The 22200-nt window shown below is 41.2% G+C and overlaps 1 protein-coding gene across 4 annotated transcripts in view; it reads right to left on the bottom strand.

Moving 5' to 3' along the window:
- LOC138683545 (probable global transcription activator SNF2L2) overlaps positions 1–22200 on the bottom strand; it is a 231771-nt gene that overhangs the window by 151191 nt on the left and 58380 nt on the right. For all 4 annotated transcript variants that reach the window (XM_069775524.1, XM_069775526.1, XM_069775525.1 and 1 more), the window contains 7 exons: positions 15665–15791; positions 13989–14162; positions 13574–13747; positions 8327–8497; positions 6907–6960; positions 1362–1492; positions 1101–1161 (listed from right to left, as the gene is read on the bottom strand). In XM_069775524.1, the coding sequence (XP_069631625.1) occupies positions 1101–1161; positions 1362–1492; positions 6907–6960; positions 8327–8497; positions 13574–13747; positions 13989–14162; positions 15665–15791 (892 nt within the window). The remainder of the gene's footprint in view (positions 1–1100; positions 1162–1361; positions 1493–6906; positions 6961–8326; positions 8498–13573; positions 13748–13988; positions 14163–15664; positions 15792–22200) is intronic.

Genomic DNA, 22200 nt, shown 5'->3' with positions numbered 1-22200 from the left:
TCTTCAGTGTTCTCATCTATAAAAATCTTACTCTACCTGTCCTGCTCATAGAGCAGACTGATATTATGCATATGTTTGTATCATATTCAAGATACACGATACTGTAAGACAGCTTAAAAAACTGGCACGAGCTCCTGCATTCATGCTGTTTTAAGCTTTTGGTTTATTATTTTTTTATAACAGATTATATTTTTTATCTTTATTTATAGTTTCCCTTTTAGCTACAGCTTAAATGGATGACAAATGGGTAAATTTTTCTGATTTTACTGGGGGCTCTCTAACAATGCTTGAACCATTTGAAGAAAAGGGTGTTGTGGAATAGTTTAAATTCTTAACAATTAAACAGAGCAAAATATTGCTCTATAATATTGCATCTATCAAAGATGATATAAGCAGACAAATGAATGTACCTAACTATGTCTTATTACATTGGCCCTATTTCATCCCTACTGAAGAATTACCAAGGAAAAAAAACCACAAAATTACCCTGAAAGCTTCCAAATGCTGATGTGCAACTGTAAAAATGAAGGTGTATTCTAGTAAATGATCCTAATAAACCTTTGCCATTTACTGACTCAAAACACCCGAATCAGAATCACACCACAATCAATAAAATTTGTCTTTTCTCATCCTCTCAATAGGCAACACTTCAATGTTAAGACTAGGAAAGCATTGCTTTCTGTAGAAAAGTATTACATAATGGATACAAGATGCATCTAGAATATAAAAGATGTTAACTTCATTCAACACAAAGCCACCATATGTCCTTTACAGAGGTGTATTTTAAAATAGGAACCTGCTTGCCTGTTTTGACATGATTATTTCATTATTTTTACTCTGATGATATGAGAGTAAAACAAGTTCTCTTTTCCCCTCATTCAGATTATCCGGTAGGCATTTACAGCACATATAAAAGACATGCTATGCAATGAGCATCACTGCAAAAAGGATGTATTTTGCTGTTTGTATTATGTTTAAAACAATTAGACACTTGCTACTGCTTTTCTTCAAGCCTATAAAAAAAGGAACATACAGGAAAATAATGTGGGGTTTGCTCTACTGCACTACTAAAAATGAAATTTGAAGAAAAGCACACCTACCTCCTCCTCATATTCAGAACCACTTTCATCTTCACTGTCTGACCTGGGAGCAACTTCATATCTATACAGAGAAGACAAAAGAATACGAATTAGAAATACAAAGGGAGGAATGGAATAGATTCAATACATTTCCTACTTGACTTACAAGTAATAAATTAAAAGGCAAATGTAATAGATAAAAAAGACAGTTTAATAAAAAATAACAATACAGTTGACACCCCCCAATAATAAAAATACCCCATTGGTTTGCTAGCTACTTACCCAGGGTTCATTTCCAACCAAGCATCTAGCTGACTTGCTTTTGGTGCTTCTGGTCCAAGAAGAACTTTGCCTGTTTCAGTGTGAGTCACTTTGACTGGAAGGTCACTCATCTGACTGCTCTCATCTATGGGCTAAAAATTCAGATGAAATTTTATAAGATAACTGGTCTTCCTGTGTTTGCCACAGTTAATGAAGAGAGCTAACAGCAACTGCAAAGTTATGACTCTGAATAAGTTAATGTGTTACTGAAGCCTCGGCTTCCCATACTGCTACCAAGTTAACACCAAGTCACAGTATTTCTGTGTGTAACATCTCTACATTTAATATCCACACATGCATCACAGTATTCCAAGTAAATGAATGGGAGCAGTGTGGAACAGAAGTAACTTGACCTCTCTGAAAGAAGAGAGAAAGTATATTATGCTTACAGTCCTTTCACTCTTGCTGCTTATACTGATGGAGATCTGTAAGGAGAAAAAACATTGAGCTTTCAGCCTTTTTCTTTCTTTATGGATGAAGAAATGGAGTTATAAGTTTTTAATTAACTTTTAAAGTAAAGAAGGCCTAGTTAAAGATTCACTGTCCTGACTCCCTTTCACTTACTCTGGTGCTCTAACAAAAGAAAAACAGAACAAAATTACATCTCTGATACTTCTTTGGCCTGCTCAAACCACAGATTTTCTACTTTACAAACTATTTTGGTTAAATATCTTCTTTTTAATAATAATTAGCACAATAAAGAATCCTTTCCCAAAATATATAAACACAAAACTGGAAAAAAAATTTGAACAGATATAAAGATGACTTACAGTGAGTATAAAACTTATTCCCCCTTCTATAAATGATTATGTTACAGCAGTATATGTACATTTTCCTGGTGCAACTGTATATACATTAAAGGATGTGACTGTACTTTTTTAACTACACCAGCAAAGATATTACTTTCATGTGTAGATAAGACTAAGTAATAAGAAGAATTTTCAAGTTGTATTTACACATAAATGAGTAAAACAGGACATAACAGTATAGCTCTTAATGAGGCAGCATATGTCCTCCAATTCTACTAAAAAAAAGAAAAAAAAAGAAAAAGAGAGATAACTGTTCAAAGAACAATATGGGAAAACCTTTCATTTTCAATTGCTTCTGAGGGACAAAGTACCTTCAGGTATCTTGAGAAGCCTTTGTGACAGTATATTTTACCCTATGCCAGAAAGGGAATTGATGTGCAATGTCAATAGTGTATTTTCTAGTAATGAGATGATATAATCCATTGTGCTTATAAGTGCATTTTGAAAAATAAATAATTTACTATACACAGATTTTTATCTCAAGAAAAACATTTGGTTTTAAGTGTCTGCAAAGCTCAAAAGGATTTTTCAGCATACTCAGTGATAGATTCAATGTACCTTTGTTGTAGACTTCCAGTTCTTTGAAGAGAAACAAGTTAGCACCAATGTTAATCCAGACTGGATAAAATCCTGGTTATAAAAAAGCTATGGCAATGGTATATGACTTCTCCAAATTCCTTCGCTCCTATGTACTGTAACACAGAGCTCCCAGCTTGTGCCCAGGCAATCCACTGACCCACAGTCATGTTGGCTGAAGCAGAAGGTCAGATCTGAAGCTGCAAGTATTAAACAGTAAGGTTTGCCCAGCCATGCCTAAGGGTGAGTCAGGCAGGAGCTGTGAGCAATGAAGAGGAGTAAATGAGCTTGATTAGCAGTCAATATCAACGGCTTCTGAATCAATTGAACCCTCTCCTGAGCCAGCTCAGGGATAGCAATACCTATCATGGGCATGGGATGAGAATGCATGATCATGCAATTCTCCTTCCACACATGACAGTACAGTCTCCTTCTTTGGACAGCTTCCAGCACATAGAGAGAGCTAGGAAGAGCTGGTAGCTCTTGATGCTGCTCTGGGTAGGATTTCCAAGGTAATGCCTCTCTAGAACCTCTCTTTTCTTCCCAGGAGGAGAAGCCATATACCACTCTCATGACTCAGACCAGGATTAACAGCCATCTTTTATTCTCTGACTGTACTGCCCCAAACAGAACTTTTAAGAGGTCCTTTTTGTTAACACATGTAAATCTAACAAGACTCCATAAGAATCAATATAAGTTTCTTATATAAATATGGGGTCTGCACATAGCAAGAGAGAGAGAAGTAGAAGAAAAGAAGAAAGGAAAGAAAGCAAGCAGTTCCAAACCCGAAACCAGACACCTTGACTCCACACTCCACAAAACTTAAGGACAGGTATAGTTCTCCTCACTTTACTCATGAGAAAGTGAAGCTTTGTCTCTCTCACACACACTCTCTCATAGTCTTTCTTTCTCTTTTCCTGATGCTCACAGACTTCTGTCTTCAGTCAGTCATCCTTGTTGTAAATTGCTTTAAATTGTAATTGGATAATCTTCCAGATTCGGGGGGGGGGGGGGGTTGTCAGAGGAATTCCTGGACATATAGCCTCTATTTGATGAAATTGAGAGTTGCTAAATTAACAAAATACAAACTGAAGATATGATTCTTTGTTCATAGTAGGAACTATTTTAAAGGAACAAAATAGAGTACTGAAGGAGTTAGTGGATGTTACAGCAGGACCCCTCTCAATCATCTACCAAAGGTCTTGGGAGTCTGGGGAGGTCCCCACTGACTGGAAGCTAGCCAACGTTATTCCAATTTACAAGAAGGGTGTGAGGGAAAACCCGGGAAAATACAGACCTGTTCCTCTAACCTCAGTACCTGGAAAAATTATGGAGATCATACTGGGTGCTATTGAAAGGCATTTAAAGGACAATGCAATCATCAGGCATAGTCAACATGGGTTCACAAAAGGAAAGTCCTGTTTAGCTAATTCAATATACTTCTATGATAAGGTCACCTGCCTAATGGATGAAAGGAAGGTGGTGGATGTAGTTTTTCTGGATTTTAGTAAGGCTTTTGATGCTGTCCCTCACAGCATCCTTCTGGACAAGTTGTCCAACTGTGAGATGACCAGGTACACAGTGCACTGGGTGAAGAACTGGCTGAATGGCAGGGCTCAAAGGGTTGTAGTGAATGGGGCTACATCTGGCTGGCGACCAGCCACCAGCAGTGTTCCTCAGGGTTCAAGGCCAGTTGTGTTCAATATATTTGACACTGTCTCTCCTTGAGAAGCTGGTGTCTCATGGCTTAGGTGTACTCTTCGCTGGGAAAAAAACTGGCTGGATGGCCGAGCCCAGAGAATTGTGGTGAATGGAGTTAAATCCAGTTGGCGACCAGTCACAAGTGGTATTCCCCAGGGCTCAGTATTGGGGCCAGTTCTCTTTAATATCTTTATCAATGAGCTGGATGAGGGAATTGAGTGCACCTTCAGCAAGTTTGCGGATGACACCAAGTTGGGAGGGAGGGTTGATCTGCTTGAGGGTAGGAAGGCTCTGCAGAGGGATCTGGACAGGCTGGATCGATGGGCCAAGGCCAATTGTATGAAGTTCAACAAGGCCAAGTGCCGGGTCCTGCACTTGGGTCACAACAACCCCATGCAGCACTACAGGCTTGGGGAAGAGTGGCTGGAAAGCTGCCCAGCAGAAAAAGACCTGGGGGTGCTGGTTGACAGCCGGCTGAATATGAGCCAGCAGTGTGCCCAGGTGGCCAAGAAGGCCAATGGCATCCTGGCCTGCATCAGAAATAGTGTGGCCAGCAGGAGCAGGGAAGTGATTGTCCCCCTGTACTCAGCACTGGTGAGGCCGCACCTCGAGTCCTGTGTTCACTTTTGGGCCCCTCACTACAGGAAAGACATTGAGGTGCTGGAGCGTGTCCAGAGAAGGGCAACAAAGCTGGTGAGGGGCCTGGAGCATAAGTCTTATGAGGAGCGGCTGAGGGAACTGGGGCTGTTTAGTCTGGAGAAGAGGAGGCTGAGGAGAGACCTTATCGCTCTCTACAACTACCTGAAAGGGGGTTGTAGTGAGGTGGGTGCTGGTCTCATCTCCCAAGTAACTAGTGATAGGATGAGAGGAAATGGCCTCAAGTTGCGCCAAGGGAGGTTTAGATTGGATATTAGGAAAAATTTCTTTACTGAGAGGGTTGTCAGGCATTGGAACAGGCTGCCCAGGGAAGTGGTGGTGTCACCATCCCTGGAGGTATTTAAAAGACCTGTAGACGTGGCACTTAGGGATATGGTTTAGTGGGCATGGTGGTGTTGGGTTGATGGTTGGACTTGATGATCTTAAAGGACTTTTCCAACCTAAACAATTCTATGATTCTATGATTTATTAACGATCCAGATGCAGGAGTTGAATGCACCCCTAGCAAGTTTGCTGACGATACTAAACTGGGAAATGCTGTTGACTCTCTTGAGGGATGAGAGGCCTTGCAGAAGGATCTGGATAGATTGGAGCATTGGGCAATCATCAATGGCATGAAATTTAATAAGTCCAAATGCTGGATTCTGCACCTGGGACAGAGTAATGCTGGACACAAGTATAGATTGGGAGAGGAGTGGCTGGAGAGCAGCCCTGCAGAAAGGGATCTGGGGGTGCTGGTTGACAGCAGGCTCAATAGGCGTCAGCAGTGTGCCCTGGCAGCCAAGAGGGCAAACCTCATCCTGGGGTGCATTCAACACAGTATAACCAGCCAGTCAAAAGAAGTGATTATCCCTCTGGATTTAGTGTTGGTGCGGCCTCACCTTGAGTACTGTGTGCAGTTCTGGGCCCCACAATTTAAGAAGGATGTTAAGGTACTTGAATTCTTCCAGAGGAGGGCAACAAAGCTGGTGAAAGGGCTGGAAGGCATGTCCTATGAGGAGCGGCGAAGGACTCTGGGTTTGTCTAGCTTGGAGAGAAGGAGGCTGAGGGGAGACCTCATTGCTCTCTACAGCTTCCTGAGGAGGGGAAGTGGAGAGGGAGGTGCTGATCTCTTCTCCCTGGTACCCAGTGACAGGATGCATGGGAATGGTTCAAAGCTGCGCAAGGGGAGGTTCAGACTGGACATTAGGAAGCATTTCTTTACTGAGGGGGTGGTCAAACACTGGAACAGGCTTCCTAGAGAGGTGGTTGATGCCCCATGCCTGTCAGCATTTAAGAGGCATTTGGACAATGCCCTTAATAAGATGCTTTAACTTTTGGTCAGCCCTGAAGTGGTCAGGCAGTTGGACTAGATGATCATTGTAGGTCCCTTGCAACTGGAACTATTCTATTCTATAAGATATGTATGCTTGTACATTCATGTTATTGTATTTTCTTTTCTTTCAGATAAGACTGAATTGTGATCTCTGTGTGTGTCTTATGAGGACCTTAGCATGCACACTTGCTACCCTCGACCTTAGAGATTCTAGATGTGTAGGCACCTTTTGAACTAATTTCTGCAAATCAGTTTCATTTTTGCACTCTCTCTGAGTGTATACGTGGCTCTTAGTCACATGCAAAAGCCCTACAGAGTACTAACTGAACAAAGAGGCCAAATGTCTGGCATACACTTTAATCTTTCACCACCACTATAAGTTATAACAAGCTCTGGGAAAATTAAACCAACTAACACCACAAACTAAAAAGGCTTGTGAAATTCATACCTCTCCATCAGGACCAAGACCAGATCCCATTCCTTCTGCATTTTCTTCTGCCTTCTATAACAGAGGCAAAACTATTATAGTCAAGCTATGAGCATAAAAACCATTTTATATGATGAATGCATTGTAGAGCACGAACAGTTTTTCACTTTGCATATTCATAGCCTGGGCTGAATGCAAATAAAGATATTGATGGATGTAGGGGGGATACATATACAGGTACTACTGCACTCACAGCACTTAGCAGTATTAATGGGAAATCTACAACCCTCTTAGTTGCCTTGGTAAATCTGTGCCTGGTACATGGCTAGCCTACTGGATTTCTGGTCCAGGAGAAGCTACATCTTTACTTTGGAGGCACAGGCCATTTTCTCTGTTAAAAATATATTCTTAATAAAATGTACAGCTGTCTTGGAGATGGATAGAGGGGAATAAGTAATATTTTTTATGTCAGTCATTTCAAAATTGTCCATTTATTATATATTGTCATTTATTACCACATATAGAGCATTGCTTTTAAGCAATGCATATATTAACATTTTAAATGGTATATATTCTTGGTGTCCTAAATAGACAAAGTTAAATTGTCAGGAATATTAGCTACAGCAGTGTGTTTATATACAAGCACATGAAACTTCTGAGACTTTTTCTTACAGCTGATAGTAAGATCATTCACACCATGAAAACTAGAGATGGAAATGGGCTATTAAGGCCATCTTACCCATCCTCTGGGACAGGAAAGGAATTTAGGGGTCACAAAAAATGACAAATTATTACTTAATTATCACTTTTTTCTTTTTTTTTCGTAAATTTGCTCAGTTACCAACTAGTCTCTCTGACAGGGATAGAAATATTTAATAACATACAAAGTGGATTTTCAAAAGGCTTAAATTAAATGGTTACAATGTAGACAATGAAAAATACTACTTGTAGAACACCCATTTATGCAAAATACACCTATTAAAGTTCTCTTTCTCTGGCTATTTCTAATGGCCCTACAAACCAAATATAGAACTGAGTTTAGAATCTAGAGGTCTAAATAAGCAGTTCTATATGTTACATTTGAATATACTAGCCTTTTCTGATATACTCTGGTTTGGACTCTCATAATTTATTCCTAATTTACATGGTGGGCCCATTTTTGCCTATAGGAAGTTTATCAGTAATTCAAATGTTTACAGCCCACAGGTTTCTAATCCCATCTTCTTCTTTCCATCTTTGGAATAATGGTAGCATGGCAAAAATACAGCATTTCCTACAACAGACTTCAGAGAAATATGAATTCATTCAATGTTAAGAATTTGGCAATGCAGATTTCAGACACTCCGATCTCTGTAAGACAACTGGAGATCACTGCATTTACCAATGTTAAAATGGTATTTGAGAGGGAAGTGGGATAAAAATGTTAGTTTTAGCTACTTGCCTTCTTTCTTCTCCTCCTCTTTTTCTTCTCTTTGGCTGCTTGTGCCTGTTTGTGCTCCCATACCAGATTGGTCAGATTAGCCACATACTCATCTGTCTGCTGCAATAAGTAGGCTAGGCGTCTATCTTTCTTTTGGTCAATCAACTTGCGGTAGCCTTCTTCATCTTCAGCCTAGCAATACAGGACAAACATTATCCATGAGAGAAATGTTCCTAAGAAGAACCTACAATTGCAGTCTTAATGATGATGTGTTATCTTAAATATCTCCTGCTCTTGGGGGGGGAGCATTCTACAACAGGACTGAGAACAGAAAAAAATTATACAACAGCACATCAGACAAGTTACAATGCTGGGAAACTGAGGGAATTGATAAGACACCTTACAGAGAAGATTTTTCAAAAGCACCGAGTGCAGTTATCCCCTATTCTCATAGAAAAATAATGGGACCCAGATGCCTAACTCTTATTTGGTCCTTTACCCAGTATAAGTAATAATCTTTATCTGTCAGGTGTTACCAAAAAATTTTCCTTAGGGCAGATTATCCATCATCTGTCTACTCTGGTGTTGTTTCATCTTCCTGTGCAGAATCTGATGCTGGCCACTGTTAGAAACAGGATATCAGACCAGATCAGCCACATCTCTGAGTCAGTTCAGCAACTCCCATATCCTTACAGCACTGCATAAGTATGTTGTTAGGGCATAGCAGGAAATATTACTTATGCTTGCCAGAAAGATATAATGACATCTTTATGCATATCAGGAAATAGAAGACAAGCATCACAGAGCCCACTGCAGATCATGGCCAAGATAACTCAGTGAATAAATTAATAATTGAAGAAGTATACAGGGCCTTATAAAACCAAACAAAAATAAGAAATATTTTGAAGACCATTACTTTCAATAAAAATAGCACAGTTGTGAAATATGAACAAACTCCTACCTTTCTGGAGACATACCAGAACTGCAGTAACCTGGCAAGAACTTGCAAGGTAAAATCCATTTTCAGCATTCAAGACAACAGAACTACAGTGCTCAAAAAGTAAGCTTCTATGACTATTACAATTAAATATAGTATGATTATAACCTAGCCAAGGTATTTCCTCTATACATAGTATCTTTTTCTTGGTGAGATCTTTTGAACCATATCATGAACATTCTTGCATGCGATATATAAATGTTCAGGAACTTCCCTGGGACACAATCACCATTGCTAATCCTAGTTATCTAAGGACAATCTGTGTAAGGAATTTAACACTATTATTTAAGCTGCTTTGGTTAAAAAGTATGATAGCATACTTTTAAACATAGCCTATTTTCCTAGGCTAGCCCAAGTGTCTGAGAGGACATGAAGTATTTAGAAATTTCTAGTATATAGAAGATTAACTTCTGGCTACACTGAATTAAAGATCTGTAAAAACTGTAAGAACATATCACAGTTGGAATAAATTTAAACAGAGGAAATAACTCCACTAACATAACATGCATAATTAGTGTCATTTTGTTTTGCTTTTCCATGAAAATTTAATTAAGCTTTTAGCAGGGAACAGGGTAAGTGCTTCTGACTGCAAAACCCAGTTGAAGATGGCTACTGAGTGCTGTGTCTTCGATAGCAGATCTGAGTCACAGGCTTTGGGTAGGAGGTTTTAGGAGGAAGCACTGGATATTAGTGTTTTGTGACATTTCTGGACATACAAATCCATCTTGCATTTATTAGCTGTGGACTTCTTTACCATTGTCCTGGGTTCAGCTGGGATAGAGTTAATTTTTACAGGAACCTGGGAGGTGGGGGGCATAGCCGGGGCAGCTGACCTGAACTAGCCAAGGAGCTATTCCATACCATGTGCCATCATGCTCAGTATATAAATGGGGAGCGGGCCGGGGGGGGGGGGTGGTCTGGACTTTCGGTGGGGGAAGTGTCGGACCGTCGGGTCCCGGGTGGTGAGCAGTTGCACTGTGCATCACTCTTTTTGTATACTCTTTCATTAGTACCGTTGTTGTAATTTCTTTGTGTTGTCCCAGTAAACTGCTTTTATCTCAACCCTCGAGGTTCCAGGTTTGTTTTTTTTTTTTCTCTCCTCCGTCTTCCCCCCATCCCACCGGAGGGGGGCGGGAGGAGTGAGCGAGCGGCCGCGTGGTCCTTTGTCACCGGCTGGGCTGAAACCACGACAACCATATATCATATATATTTCAGAGCGACATAAGCTCATTCACCTCAGAATCTAAAAAATATTTTTAAAACAATGAGACTTCTGTAAAGTCATCATATTTTTATCTGATAATTAACATTGTAACAGCTTGAACAGATAAACCGTTGGCAATTGTCTCTATTGATAGTATAAAGAAGCTCTATAATGTAGATTGGTATGTAAACTTGAGCAAAGCCATAGGGCTTAAACATTTGTTCTCTTCTGCGAGCCCTTCAGTTACATTTCATATGCACTTTTAATCCTCATTGGTGATTTAAAACCAAACTGTTCATTCCTTCTGCTTGGTGGGCATTGATTTTGGACAAGGATTAAAGTTTTATTTCACATCACCTTAAATATTTGGGGTTTTATTAGCACTGTGTTTCAATGAAAACGTGCCAATTCCCATTAACTTCTATGTTGTTGTTACACTGTGTCATTCAATTGCTGACTGAGAATCTATATGTTCCCAGTCACCTACTGTCTTGTAGGTTTCAACAATACAAAAAAAAGTATTAGAGTTACCCAGTGTCTGGTAGATGTTTTTCAGAAGAAAAATCAATCTAACACTGGTTGCTAACACACTTGTACATAAAAACTAATCTGTCTATGTTTTAAATTCTAAGACAGAGATATTTTAACTCCTGAAATGTAAGTAGTCCACTGATCAATTCCACAGCATTCTGAAGAGACATGGTTATATACAAAACCATTATATCCTGTTTTTATAAAAAAAGTGCAACTGGTATTGTTCAGGTGCAAAGAAGGGAGAGAATAAGAAATAACAGCAGCAAGAGGAACTATAGCTGACTGCCATTAGTTCCCAGGAAAAAAACTGCATATATTTACTGCTATTGGATATGTAAGTGTGAAAATACAAAGTTTCTGAGTAATACCATAAAAAGTTAATCATAAGTAGTCTTCAAAACTATAATAGCTAGAGAGAATACACAGTACTTGTATAGTAAATAACTTGAATATCTCTGCAATATTGTAAAAATGTTGACATGACAAAGAGATTAAGTGATGTTATACAAAAGAGGCTGTGATATGCACAAATGACAAGTTTTTAAGCCTGTAGAAAAGTGTGGCGGACACCAGGTGCCCACCAAAGCTGCTCTATCACTCCCCCTCCTCAGCTGGACAGGGGAGAGAAAATATAACAAAAGGCTCGTGGGTCGAGATAAGGACAGGGAGAGATCACTCAACCAATTACCGTCACGGGCAAAACAGACTTGACTTAGGGAAAATTAACTTAATTTATTGCCAATCAAAACAGAGGAGGGTAATGAGAAATAAAACCAAATCTTAAAACACCTTACCCCCACACCTCCCTTCTTCCTGGGCACAGCTTCACTCCTGGATTGTCTACCTACCCCCCCCTCCAGTGGCGCAGGGGGACAGGGAATGGGGGTTACGATCAGTTCATCACACGCTGTCTCTGCTGCTCCATCGTCTTCAGGGGCAGGACTCCTCACACTCTTCCCCTGCTCCAGCGTGGGGTCCCTCCCACAGGAGACAGTCCTTCACAAACTTCTCCAACGTGGGTCCTTCCCATGGGGTGCAGTTCTTCACGAACTGCTCCAGCATGGGTCCTTTCCACGGTGTGCAGTCCTTCAGGAGCACACTGCTCCAGCGTGGGTCCCCCACGGGGTCACAAGTCCTGCCAGAAAACCTGCTCCAGCGTGGGCTCCTCTCTCCACAGATCCGCAGGTCCTGCCAGGAGCCTGCTCCAGCGCAGGGTTCCCACGGGGTCACAGCCTCCTTTGGGAACCCACCTGCTCCGGCGTGGGGTCCTCCATGGGCTGCAGGTGGATATCTGCTCCACCGTGGACCTCCATGGGCTGCAGGGGGACAGCCTGCCTCACCAGGGTCTTCACCACGGGCTGCAGGGGAATCTCTGCTCCAGCACCTGGAGCATCTCCTCCCCCTCCTTCTTCACTGACCTTGGTGTCTGCAGGGTTGTTTCTCTTACATGTTCTCACTCCTCTCTCTGGTTGCAGTTTCTGTGCCGCAGCAACTTTTTTTCCCTTTGTCCTGGTTTCAGCTGGGATAGAGTTAACTGTCTTCCTAGTAGCTGGTACAGTGCTATGTTTTGAGTTCAGTATGTGAAGAATGTTGATAACACTGATGTTTTCAGTTGTTGCTCAGTAGTGTTTAGTCTAGAGTCAAGGATTTTTCAGCTTCTCATGCCCAGCCAGTGAGAAAGCTGGAGGGGCACAAAAAGTTGGCAGGGGACACAGCCAGGGCAGCTGACCCAAAGTGGCCAACGGGGTATTCCATACCAGGTGATGTCACATCTAGTATATAAACTGGGGGGAGTGGGGCTGGGGAATCGCCGCTCGGGGACTAGCTGGGTGTCGATCAGCGGGTGGTGAGCAATTGCCCTGCACATCATTTGTACAATCCAATCCTTTTATTATTGCTGTTGTCATTTTATTAGTGTTATCATTAGCATTATTAGTTTCTTCTTTTCTGTTCTATTAAACCGTTCTTATCTCAACCCACGAGTTTTACTGCTTTTCCCGATTTTCTCCCCCATCCCACTGGGTGGGGGGGAGTGAGTGATCAGCTGCGTGGTGCTTAGTTGCTGGCTGGGGTTAAACCACGACAGTCCTTCTTAAATATGTTATCACAGAGGCACTACCACTGTCACTGATTGGCTCGGCCTTGGCCAGCAGCAGGTCCGTCTTGGAGCCAGCTGGCATTGGCTCTGTTGGACATAGGGGAAACTTCTAGCAGCTTCTCACAGAAGCCACCCCTGTACCCCCCCCCCCACTACTAAAACCTTGCCACACAAACCCAATAGTAAAAGACAATTATATATTATCAGAAATCTAAATAAAAAAGTAGCTATAGCTCAAAGTGAACACTATCAAATTCACTACCATCATTAGAAATCCAAGGGACTCTTCTGCATTAGTTTTAGGTTTATACTTTTTAAACTTCTTGAATTAAAGAGATTTTATTCTGAAAAGAGCATACATAAGCACCTGAGGGTGTACATCAGACTGTATGTAATTTTAGCCAAACTTGTCAGACCCCTTCCCCCATTCCTTACCATTAGTCTTCTCATTCTTTCTTTCTCAATTCTCTCAGTTTCCTTTTTCTGCTCACGTTCAGTGTTGGCATGCCAAGTTGCCACAGCTTTAGAAATTTTCTGTATTTTCCCAGACACTGACCGGTGGTATTCTTTAAAATCTTTAGCATGCTGCAATATGCTGTTCAGATATTCCTAGAGAAAAAAAACAATTTAATTCAGAGATTTGACAGCACAAGGTTTGAGATCAGGAATACAGGAGTTGTAATTTTAGAGTTTTATGCTTGTTTATTGCATAAATTTATTTTCTTGTGCCTCAGTCTCCAGAGGTGAATAAAATATAAAATGACAATGACTAGCAGATCATAACAAGATGCAACAATCAACTGAATGGCATTTCCATGTCTGGGAGAACAGTTAACAGGAGTTAAAATACCAGGTGTTTCTGTCTACGTTTCCTCTCTTGTTCTATCTTCTGCTGTTTCTCAAGCTTTTCTGTCATACGGGCCTCCCTCAGAGTCTGGCGCTTGCTTCTCTTGTAGGCTTTGCAGTTTAGTGATGTCTCTAGTGTTGTGTCACGACGCATGCAGGCTACTACCTCTTGTCTTAGCTACCGGTGAGAAAAAAGAAACAGTTCAAAAAAACCCCATTTTTCACACACACAAGAACAACTTTAGTAATACAGTAAAGTAAAATTTTAGTGGTGCAGGACACCCCCCAGCTTCCTCTTCCCTTTCCATTACAGTTCTGCAACTCTTCAGTTGTAGCAGAAAGGTCTGTCTCCCTAAATAAATCTTCAGTTTCTGTAGGACAGAAAGCGTTTCAGCTGGGATAGAGTTAATTGTCTTCCTAGTAGCTGGTAAAAAGTGCTATGTTTTTGAGCTAGGTATGAGAAGAATGTTGATAACACTGATGTTTTCAGTTGTTGCTAAGTAATGTTTAGTCTAGAGTCAAGGATTTTTCAGCTTCTCCTGCCCAGCCAGCAAGAAAGCTGGAGGGGCACAAGAAGTTGGGAGGGGACACAGCCAGGGCAGCTGACCCAAACTGGCCAACGGGGTATTCCATACCATGTGATGCCACATCTAGTATATAAACTGGGGGGAGTGGGGCTGGGGGGATCGCCGCTCAGGGACTAACTGGGCGTCCATTGGCAGGTGGTGAGCAATTGCACTGTGCATCATTTGTACATTCCAATCCTTTTATTATTGCTGTTGTCATTTTATTAGTGTTATCATTAGCATTATTAGTTTCTTCTTTTCTGTTCTATTAAACTGTTCTTATCTCACCCCATGAGTTTTACTTTTTTTTTTCCTGATTCTCTCCCCCATCCCACTGGGTCGGGGGGAAGTGAGTGAGTGGCTGCGTGGTGCTTAGTTGCTGGCTGGGGTTAAACCATGACAGTCAGTAGGAAGGAAGATGTAGATAACATGGTACAAATATTGCCAAAGACTTCTTCCAGGAACTGTTTTTGCTTGGTCTGACACATCACATCTCTGCTGCTTCTAGGCCAACCAGGCAAGCCAATGACAAAAGGCCCAGAATGGTCTGGCACTGTGACTCCCTTTCTGAAATTCAGATGCTGTTACACATATTCAAGACCTAACTTACTTGTATCTTAGATGTGCTTTTGTTAGGCTTAATTTTCACAGTCTGTGTGTCACAGCGGGAATGATGAACACAGATTACAGAGAAATGTTACAAACAACACTAAGAGCATTTAACTCTCACCAATAAAAGACCCATGACAAGTATAAAGAGTGTAATGAAAATTACATCTATTATGATTTGTGTTGAAAATGCACTTGCAGCCTGTCCTTCTCTTGTGTCTCTCTGCAACTGCCATTATTTTCATGAAAAACTACCACAATTCTAGGATTACAACTTATACTGGAGGATGGAGCAGGAGAGAGAGAGAACACATGTACATATTCAGTAATAAAACAAAATAAATACCAAGTTAAACATTTCTGATAATTTTTTCTTATCAGTAAAGTGTGCTCTTGTACAAAATCTCCTGTTTAAGGTCAGTGCTGCTGTAAAATCTGACACATGCCACAACATCACATTTGACTGTGAGCACTACAAGAACTTCCCTGCAGCAGAAGGCATTACCTGGCGCTGGAAATTCAGTAACCTAAGTGCCTTCAACTCCACTGTAGCTTTGTTTCGCAGATCAGGAGGCAAAGAGCCAGGCAAGTTCTCCAGTTCTTGGATTCTGTGAGCTATTCGAGCCTGAAGCCTAAATAAATATAGGATTGGAAAAGATACTGGGAAAAATCTGTCAGTAGTTATCGACAGTATATAGTAAAATTTGGCAATTTACTTCAGATACTTAGTTGGCTTTTACTACCTGTTTCTGAATAGGTGTTTGTATAGATGGAGAAGAATAAGGTTTAATTTTCCATTTACGGAATAAATTGCCAAATAATGAAAACCCTCCTCTGCCCCTCTTCCCCTCCTTTAATTCGGACAGAAAGTATATGTGTGCATAGCAACTTGGAAATTTTGATTTACTCATGCTTCCTAGCATTCTGTCTGCAGGTCTGTTTGGTGGGTACTATTTTATACCTTTAACACATAGTGTTGTCAGAATAGTTACCATATGCAAATGGAATTTTCTTACATGACATATTCATAATATTAATATTCATAATTCTACTTGCTTGTTTTATTGTGACAACTTAAAGTTGTCACAATTTCAATAAAATGATAGCACTTACATAGCTGTTGGACTACAAACTGGATTCTATTTCACTCTTTCTTCATGGAATTCTTAATTCATTTACGAATACAAAACAGATCGACAATAATACACAAGCCAGAAGAAACTTACTTGGTTCTATTTTTCACATTCAAAATCAAGATCACAGAGCTAACATTTATATAATCTTTATGAGCTTTTTTATTTACAAGTAAATATTTATTTGCAAACTCTGAATTTAGCCGAGGTAGAAAAATGAGAGACCACAACATTTTAAGTGGTCCAAAGGTTGCATTTAAGTTCAAATGAATCAAAAACACATACACACCCCCAATTAAAATCGCCCAAAGCACAAGAATGGAAACATATCTAATCTCTACATCACATCTCAATTTTTCACTCTCCTAATGTATAAAACATCAGATCACATGAGGAAGAGGTGTCTGGTGCATATTTACATGTTATCCTGTGATGAGGATTTCAGCACTAGCCTGCAGGCAGAAAGAAAACATCTTCTAGTGTTGCTTCTCTGCACATTAAGATAATTCTTTCCCTGTACTTCCTCTGCTGTTTCCCTACAGTCACTACAGCAGTAACACAGTGCCACAGGCATTCTCATACACTCAGTGTTCCAGATGCACAGCTGGAAGGCAGATCGAGCAAGTTTGTGTCTGAACACAAGTTCATTTCTACACATGCATACACACACTCTTCTGTGGGTAGTCTGATTATAAGGACTAAATGACTGAACCTACTCATTTCTACAGAGAAATTCATAAAGTTACTTATCTCCTATCCACTATAGTAGAATAAACATTAGAAATCCATTATTAGCATAACCATATACTTTATAAATCCTGATAAATAACTTGCTAACAGATCAAAATATTAATATTTCACAATAACTACATGCATACTGAGCAATGTGTAATCTGAAAAGGAAAATATAATTCTTTTTTAAAGCTGCAGACAAGTACCCATTCTGTAACAGTACTCCTACCCAAAACTCGAGAATAATATATTTTGAGTCTTCCTAGGTACTAACAAAGAAAAATTATTTAATATATTATTCCATTTTTTCTATCTGAGTTCTTCTCCAGCATTCTAGGTTTCCTCATACAACCTGCTATCATCTCCTCTTCAATTTAATACTTTATTTTTTTAATAGACGTTTCTGCATTTTATCCTGTTTTCATTTTAAGAGCTTGTTGATTTTACAGACCTTAAGTATATCAAAATAAAATGCTATGAGTTTTTCTAATCTTAAAAATAAATTCTATTTCACAGAATCACATAATCATTTAGGTTGGAAGGGCCCTCTTGAAATCAGCTAGTCCAACCACCCTGCTCAAGCAGGGTTACATAGAGCAAGTTGCCCAAGACTGTGTCCAGTCATATTTTTAATATCTCCAAGGATGGAGACTCCACAACCTCTCTGGGCAACCTGGTCCAGTGTTTGACCACCCTCACAGTAAAAAAGTATTTTTGGGGGGTTCAGATGGAATTTCATGTGTTTTAATTTGTGCCCATTACCTCTTGTCCTGTCACTGAACACTACTTAGAAGAGTCTGGCTCCCTCTTCTTCATTACTCCCTCCCATCAAGTATTAAAACACATTGATAAGATCCCCCTGAGACTTTTCCAGGCTGAAGAGTCCAAGCTCTCTCAGCCTCTCCTCATATGAAAGGTGCTCCAGACCCTCAGTCATCTTGCCTGACCAACCTCATGGCCATCTATGATGGAGTGTCTACATCAGTAGACAAGGGAAGAGCTACAGATGTCGTCTATCTGGACTTCTGTAAGGCTTTTGACATGGTCCCCCACAACATTCTTCTCTCTAAATTGGAGAGATATGGATTTGATGGATGGACTGTTTGGTGGATGAGGAATTGGTTGGATGGTTGCATCCAGAGGGTAATGGTCAACGGCTCAATGTCCAGATGGAGATCAGTGACGAGTGGTGACCCTCAGGGGTCTGTATTGGGACCAGTACTGTTTAATATCTTCATCAATGACATAGTGGGATTGAGTGCACCCTCAGCAAGTTTACGGACGACACCAAGCTGAGTGGTGTGGTTGACATGCCTGAGGGATGGGATGCCATCCAGAGGGACCTGGACAAGCTCACGAAGTGGGCCCATATGAACTTCATGAGGTTCAACAAGGCCAAGGCAAGGTCCTGCACCTGGGTTGGGGCAACCCTCAGTATCAATACAGGCTGGGGGATGAAGGGATTGAGAGCAGCCCTGAGGAGAAGGACTTGGGAGTACTGGTGGATGAAAAGCTGGACATGAGCCGGCAATGTGCACTCGCAGCCCAGAAAGCCAATTGTATCCTGGACTGCATACAAAGAAGTGTGGCCAGCAGGTCGAGGGAGGTTATTCTGCCCCTCTGCTCTGGTGAGACCCCACCTGGAGTACTGCATCAAGCTCTGGAGTCCTCAGTACAGGAAAGACATGGACCTGTTGGAGTGGGTCCAGAGGAGGGCCACAAAGATGATCAGAGGGCTGGAACACCTCTCCTATGAAGAAAGGCTGAAAGAGTTGGGGTTGTTCAGCCTGGAGAAGAGAAGGCTCTGGGGAGGCCTTATTGCAGCCTTTCAATACTTAAAGGGGGCTTATAAGAAAGATGAGGACAAACTTCTTAGTAGGGCCTGTAGTGACAGGACAAGGGGTAATGGTTTTAAACTAAAAGAGGGTAGATTTAAACTAGATATAAGGAAGAAATTTTTTACGATGAGGGTGGTGAAACACTGAAACAGGTTGCCCAGAGAGGTGGTAGATGCCCCATCCCTGGAAACATTCAAAGTCACGTTGGACAGGGCTCTGAGCAACCTGATGTAGTTGAAGATGTCCTTGCTCATTGCAGGGGGGGGGGTGGACTAGATGATGTAAAGTGATATAAAGGATTGATTGCACACAGATAATCCTTTAGACATAAACCATTGACCAAGTCTGGGACTAGGAGTGGATCCAGCCGCATCTAGACTCCTCTCTGGAAAGGAGTTTAGAACGCAAGAGGGTCCTTTCTGAACCTCGTGACTCAATGGGAGGGTCTCCTTGACAGTTTTGTCTGACCGTGCCCTCCATGCAGTAAATATCAAGTGAACCTTGCCATTGAATCTTGTTAAATCACTGTCGCATTTAATATCAAACTTTGTTATCAGCTTCCAACTCAAACTATTCTATGATTCTATTCTATGATCTTTGTGGCCCTTTGCTGGAATTGCTCCAGTAAGTCCATATCTTTCTTGTACTGGGGAGCCCAGAACTGGATACAATACTCAAGATGCGGCCTCACCAGTGCTGAGTAGAGGAGAAGGATCTCCTCCTTCAACCAGCTGGCACTGTTCTTCCTAATGCAGCCTAGGATGCTGTTGGTCGCCTTTGCCATGAGGGTGCATTGGTGGCTCATGGTCAGCTTGTTGTCCACCAGTACCCCCAGGTCCTTCTCTGCAGAGCTGCTTTCCAGCTGGGTGGCCCCAAGTGTGCAGTGGTGCATGGGGTTGTTCCTCCTCTCCTCTTGTTGAACTGCATGAGATTCCTCTCTGCCCATTTCTCTTGCCTGTCCACGTCCCTCTGGATGGCAGCACAACTCTCTGGTGTATCAGACACTCCTCCCAGTTTTGGGTCATTTAAAAACTCTGCCCCATTGTACAAGTCATTAATGAAAGTGTTAAAAAGGATTGGACCCAGTATTTACCCCTGGGGTACACTGCAATTTACTGGCTTCCAACTAAACAGCGTGCCACTGATCACCACCCTCTGGGCCTGGCGGTTCAGCCAGTTTTCAGTCCACCTCACTGTCTGCTCATCCAGCCTATACTTCAACAGCTTCCCTATGAGGATGTTATGGGAGACAGTGTTAAAAGCCTTCCTGATGTCTATGTAGATGATATCCACTGCTCTCCCCTCATCTACTAAGACAGTCATTTCATCATAGAAGGTAATCAAGTTGGTCAAGCATGACCTCCCCTTGGTGAATCCACACTGACTACTCCCAATCAACTTGTCCTTAATGTGCCTGGAAACGGTTTCCAGGATTTGCTGCTCCATCACCCTCCCAGGGATCAAGGTGAGGCTGACTGGCCTGTAGTTCCCTGGGTCCTCTTTCTTGCCCTTCTTGAAGATAGGAGTGAGATTTGCTTTCCTCCAGTCCTCAGAAACCTCTCCCAATTGCCATGACCTTTCAAAGATTATTGAGAGTGGCCTCGCAATGATATCAGCCAGCTCCCTCAGCACTCATGGGTGCATCCCATCAGGGATGGGATAGCAATTTTAAAACAACATATAACACCTATGATTTCTTGGAATACCTTAGATTTTCTATTAACCAGTGACCAAGATTAGCAATTAAAGTTTTTATTATTTCAAAGAAGCCATTAAACAGGGATTCTTAATCAAATTCCACAGAAATATAATGGCAATAGGCTCTTTAACTAAATAAGAAGTGATGATGACTAAGATTCCCATCTAATGGTGATTTGCTGCCCAAAGGGACTATGCTTCCTCCCTTGTTTTCCTTCTGGCCCATACACTTCTCCCCTGCTTTCAACTGTCCTTTGTGGTCATGTGACTCCACAGTGAAGTGTATAGGGCAGAACACTATTCACTATTTTGTATGGGTATCTTTCTGCCAGTTTTGCTCCATGAACTGGATCACCATTAGTGCCAATGGAGAGATAGTGGGAAGGGTCAGCAGGAGGGAGAGGGAAAAATGGGAGACAGGACTACTTCTTTTGGCAACAGCTAACAATTAGACTGCCTTATCTGTACTGTCAAATCACACCAGAATAACATGCTGCTTTTTAAATTATGGTGCCCTGCAGAAGTAGAATATGTCAATGTTTCTGCCCTGCTATTCAATCTGTTTTGGGGGTACTAAAGTTTTCTAATGCAAAGCTTCAATAGTCTTGCAAAACAAATTAAAAAAAAATAAATCTTCTCTACCTTTGCTTAATGAAGATATTCCAAGAATCAAATATTATGCTGGCTTTCCCTACTCTCTGAGGTAGAGTTCCCATGTTAAATATATCATTATGCAATGAAATAATATCATTACTTAACATAAGGGAACTCAGTTGGGTTTTTTTAACTTAATCTAGCACATCATACATAAAAAAGCTTTAGTTTAAAAATGAGGTGGATTAAAAAAAATAGAAGTTTCATCACAAGACATCATATTGACATCTATGTTATTCATAATCAGGGTTGGAACATTTAGGTCAAAAACCACAGTTGTCTGCTTCTTGAGGTGCATCTTTGTAAACAATGGTGATACAGGGAAATAACTATTTGCCTTTTGACCAAATAATTCTGTTGGCCTTGTTTATTCTTTCGAAACTGACTTACCAAGGCCTGGCGCCTGTGGCGTCTGTCAGGGGTTAAGCTTATCAGGGACTGGTATTCGTCAAGGACTGACATGCCAAACAAAGGGAGTGATAACAGGAACTGCAATGTTAGTCTTACCACAGAACTTGTTAGGACTTGTTAAACACTGCTGAAATCACCAAGTGAGAAGAGAGCATGTGTAAATGACTAAAGTTCATTTAGAGGACAGAAGAAGAAGAGGAAGATAAGACCCCTGAAGAAGTAAACGACCACCAGAGACAAATCTGAGCCTGTGCAAGATGACATAAACATTTTAGAACTGCTGACACAAGCTTTTGAACTAACTCCGCCCCAACCTATACATATGTATATTTTGTATTGTGTAACCCTATGAATATGTATGCTTTGGTGTAATAAATATCTGGCTGCTTGCTGAGACAGTGTGCAAGCTTTGAGGAGAAATCCCCTTGCACCCGGCGCCGAAATAAACATACCTGCTTTATAACTCACTCTCCAAGTTGTAAAGTTTGATCCGCGTGTCAATGGCAGTTCTAATTTTTCTTTTGAACAGCTGCTAAGGATGGAGCCCTTAAGTTAAGTTCTATTCCCTGACCACC

This window comes from Haliaeetus albicilla, chromosome W (assembly GCF_947461875.1).
Source record: "Haliaeetus albicilla chromosome W, bHalAlb1.1, whole genome shotgun sequence".
In the NCBI taxonomy this organism is placed as follows: Eukaryota; Metazoa; Chordata; class Aves; order Accipitriformes; family Accipitridae; genus Haliaeetus; species Haliaeetus albicilla.
This window is presented reverse-complemented; position numbering and strand designations above follow the sequence as displayed.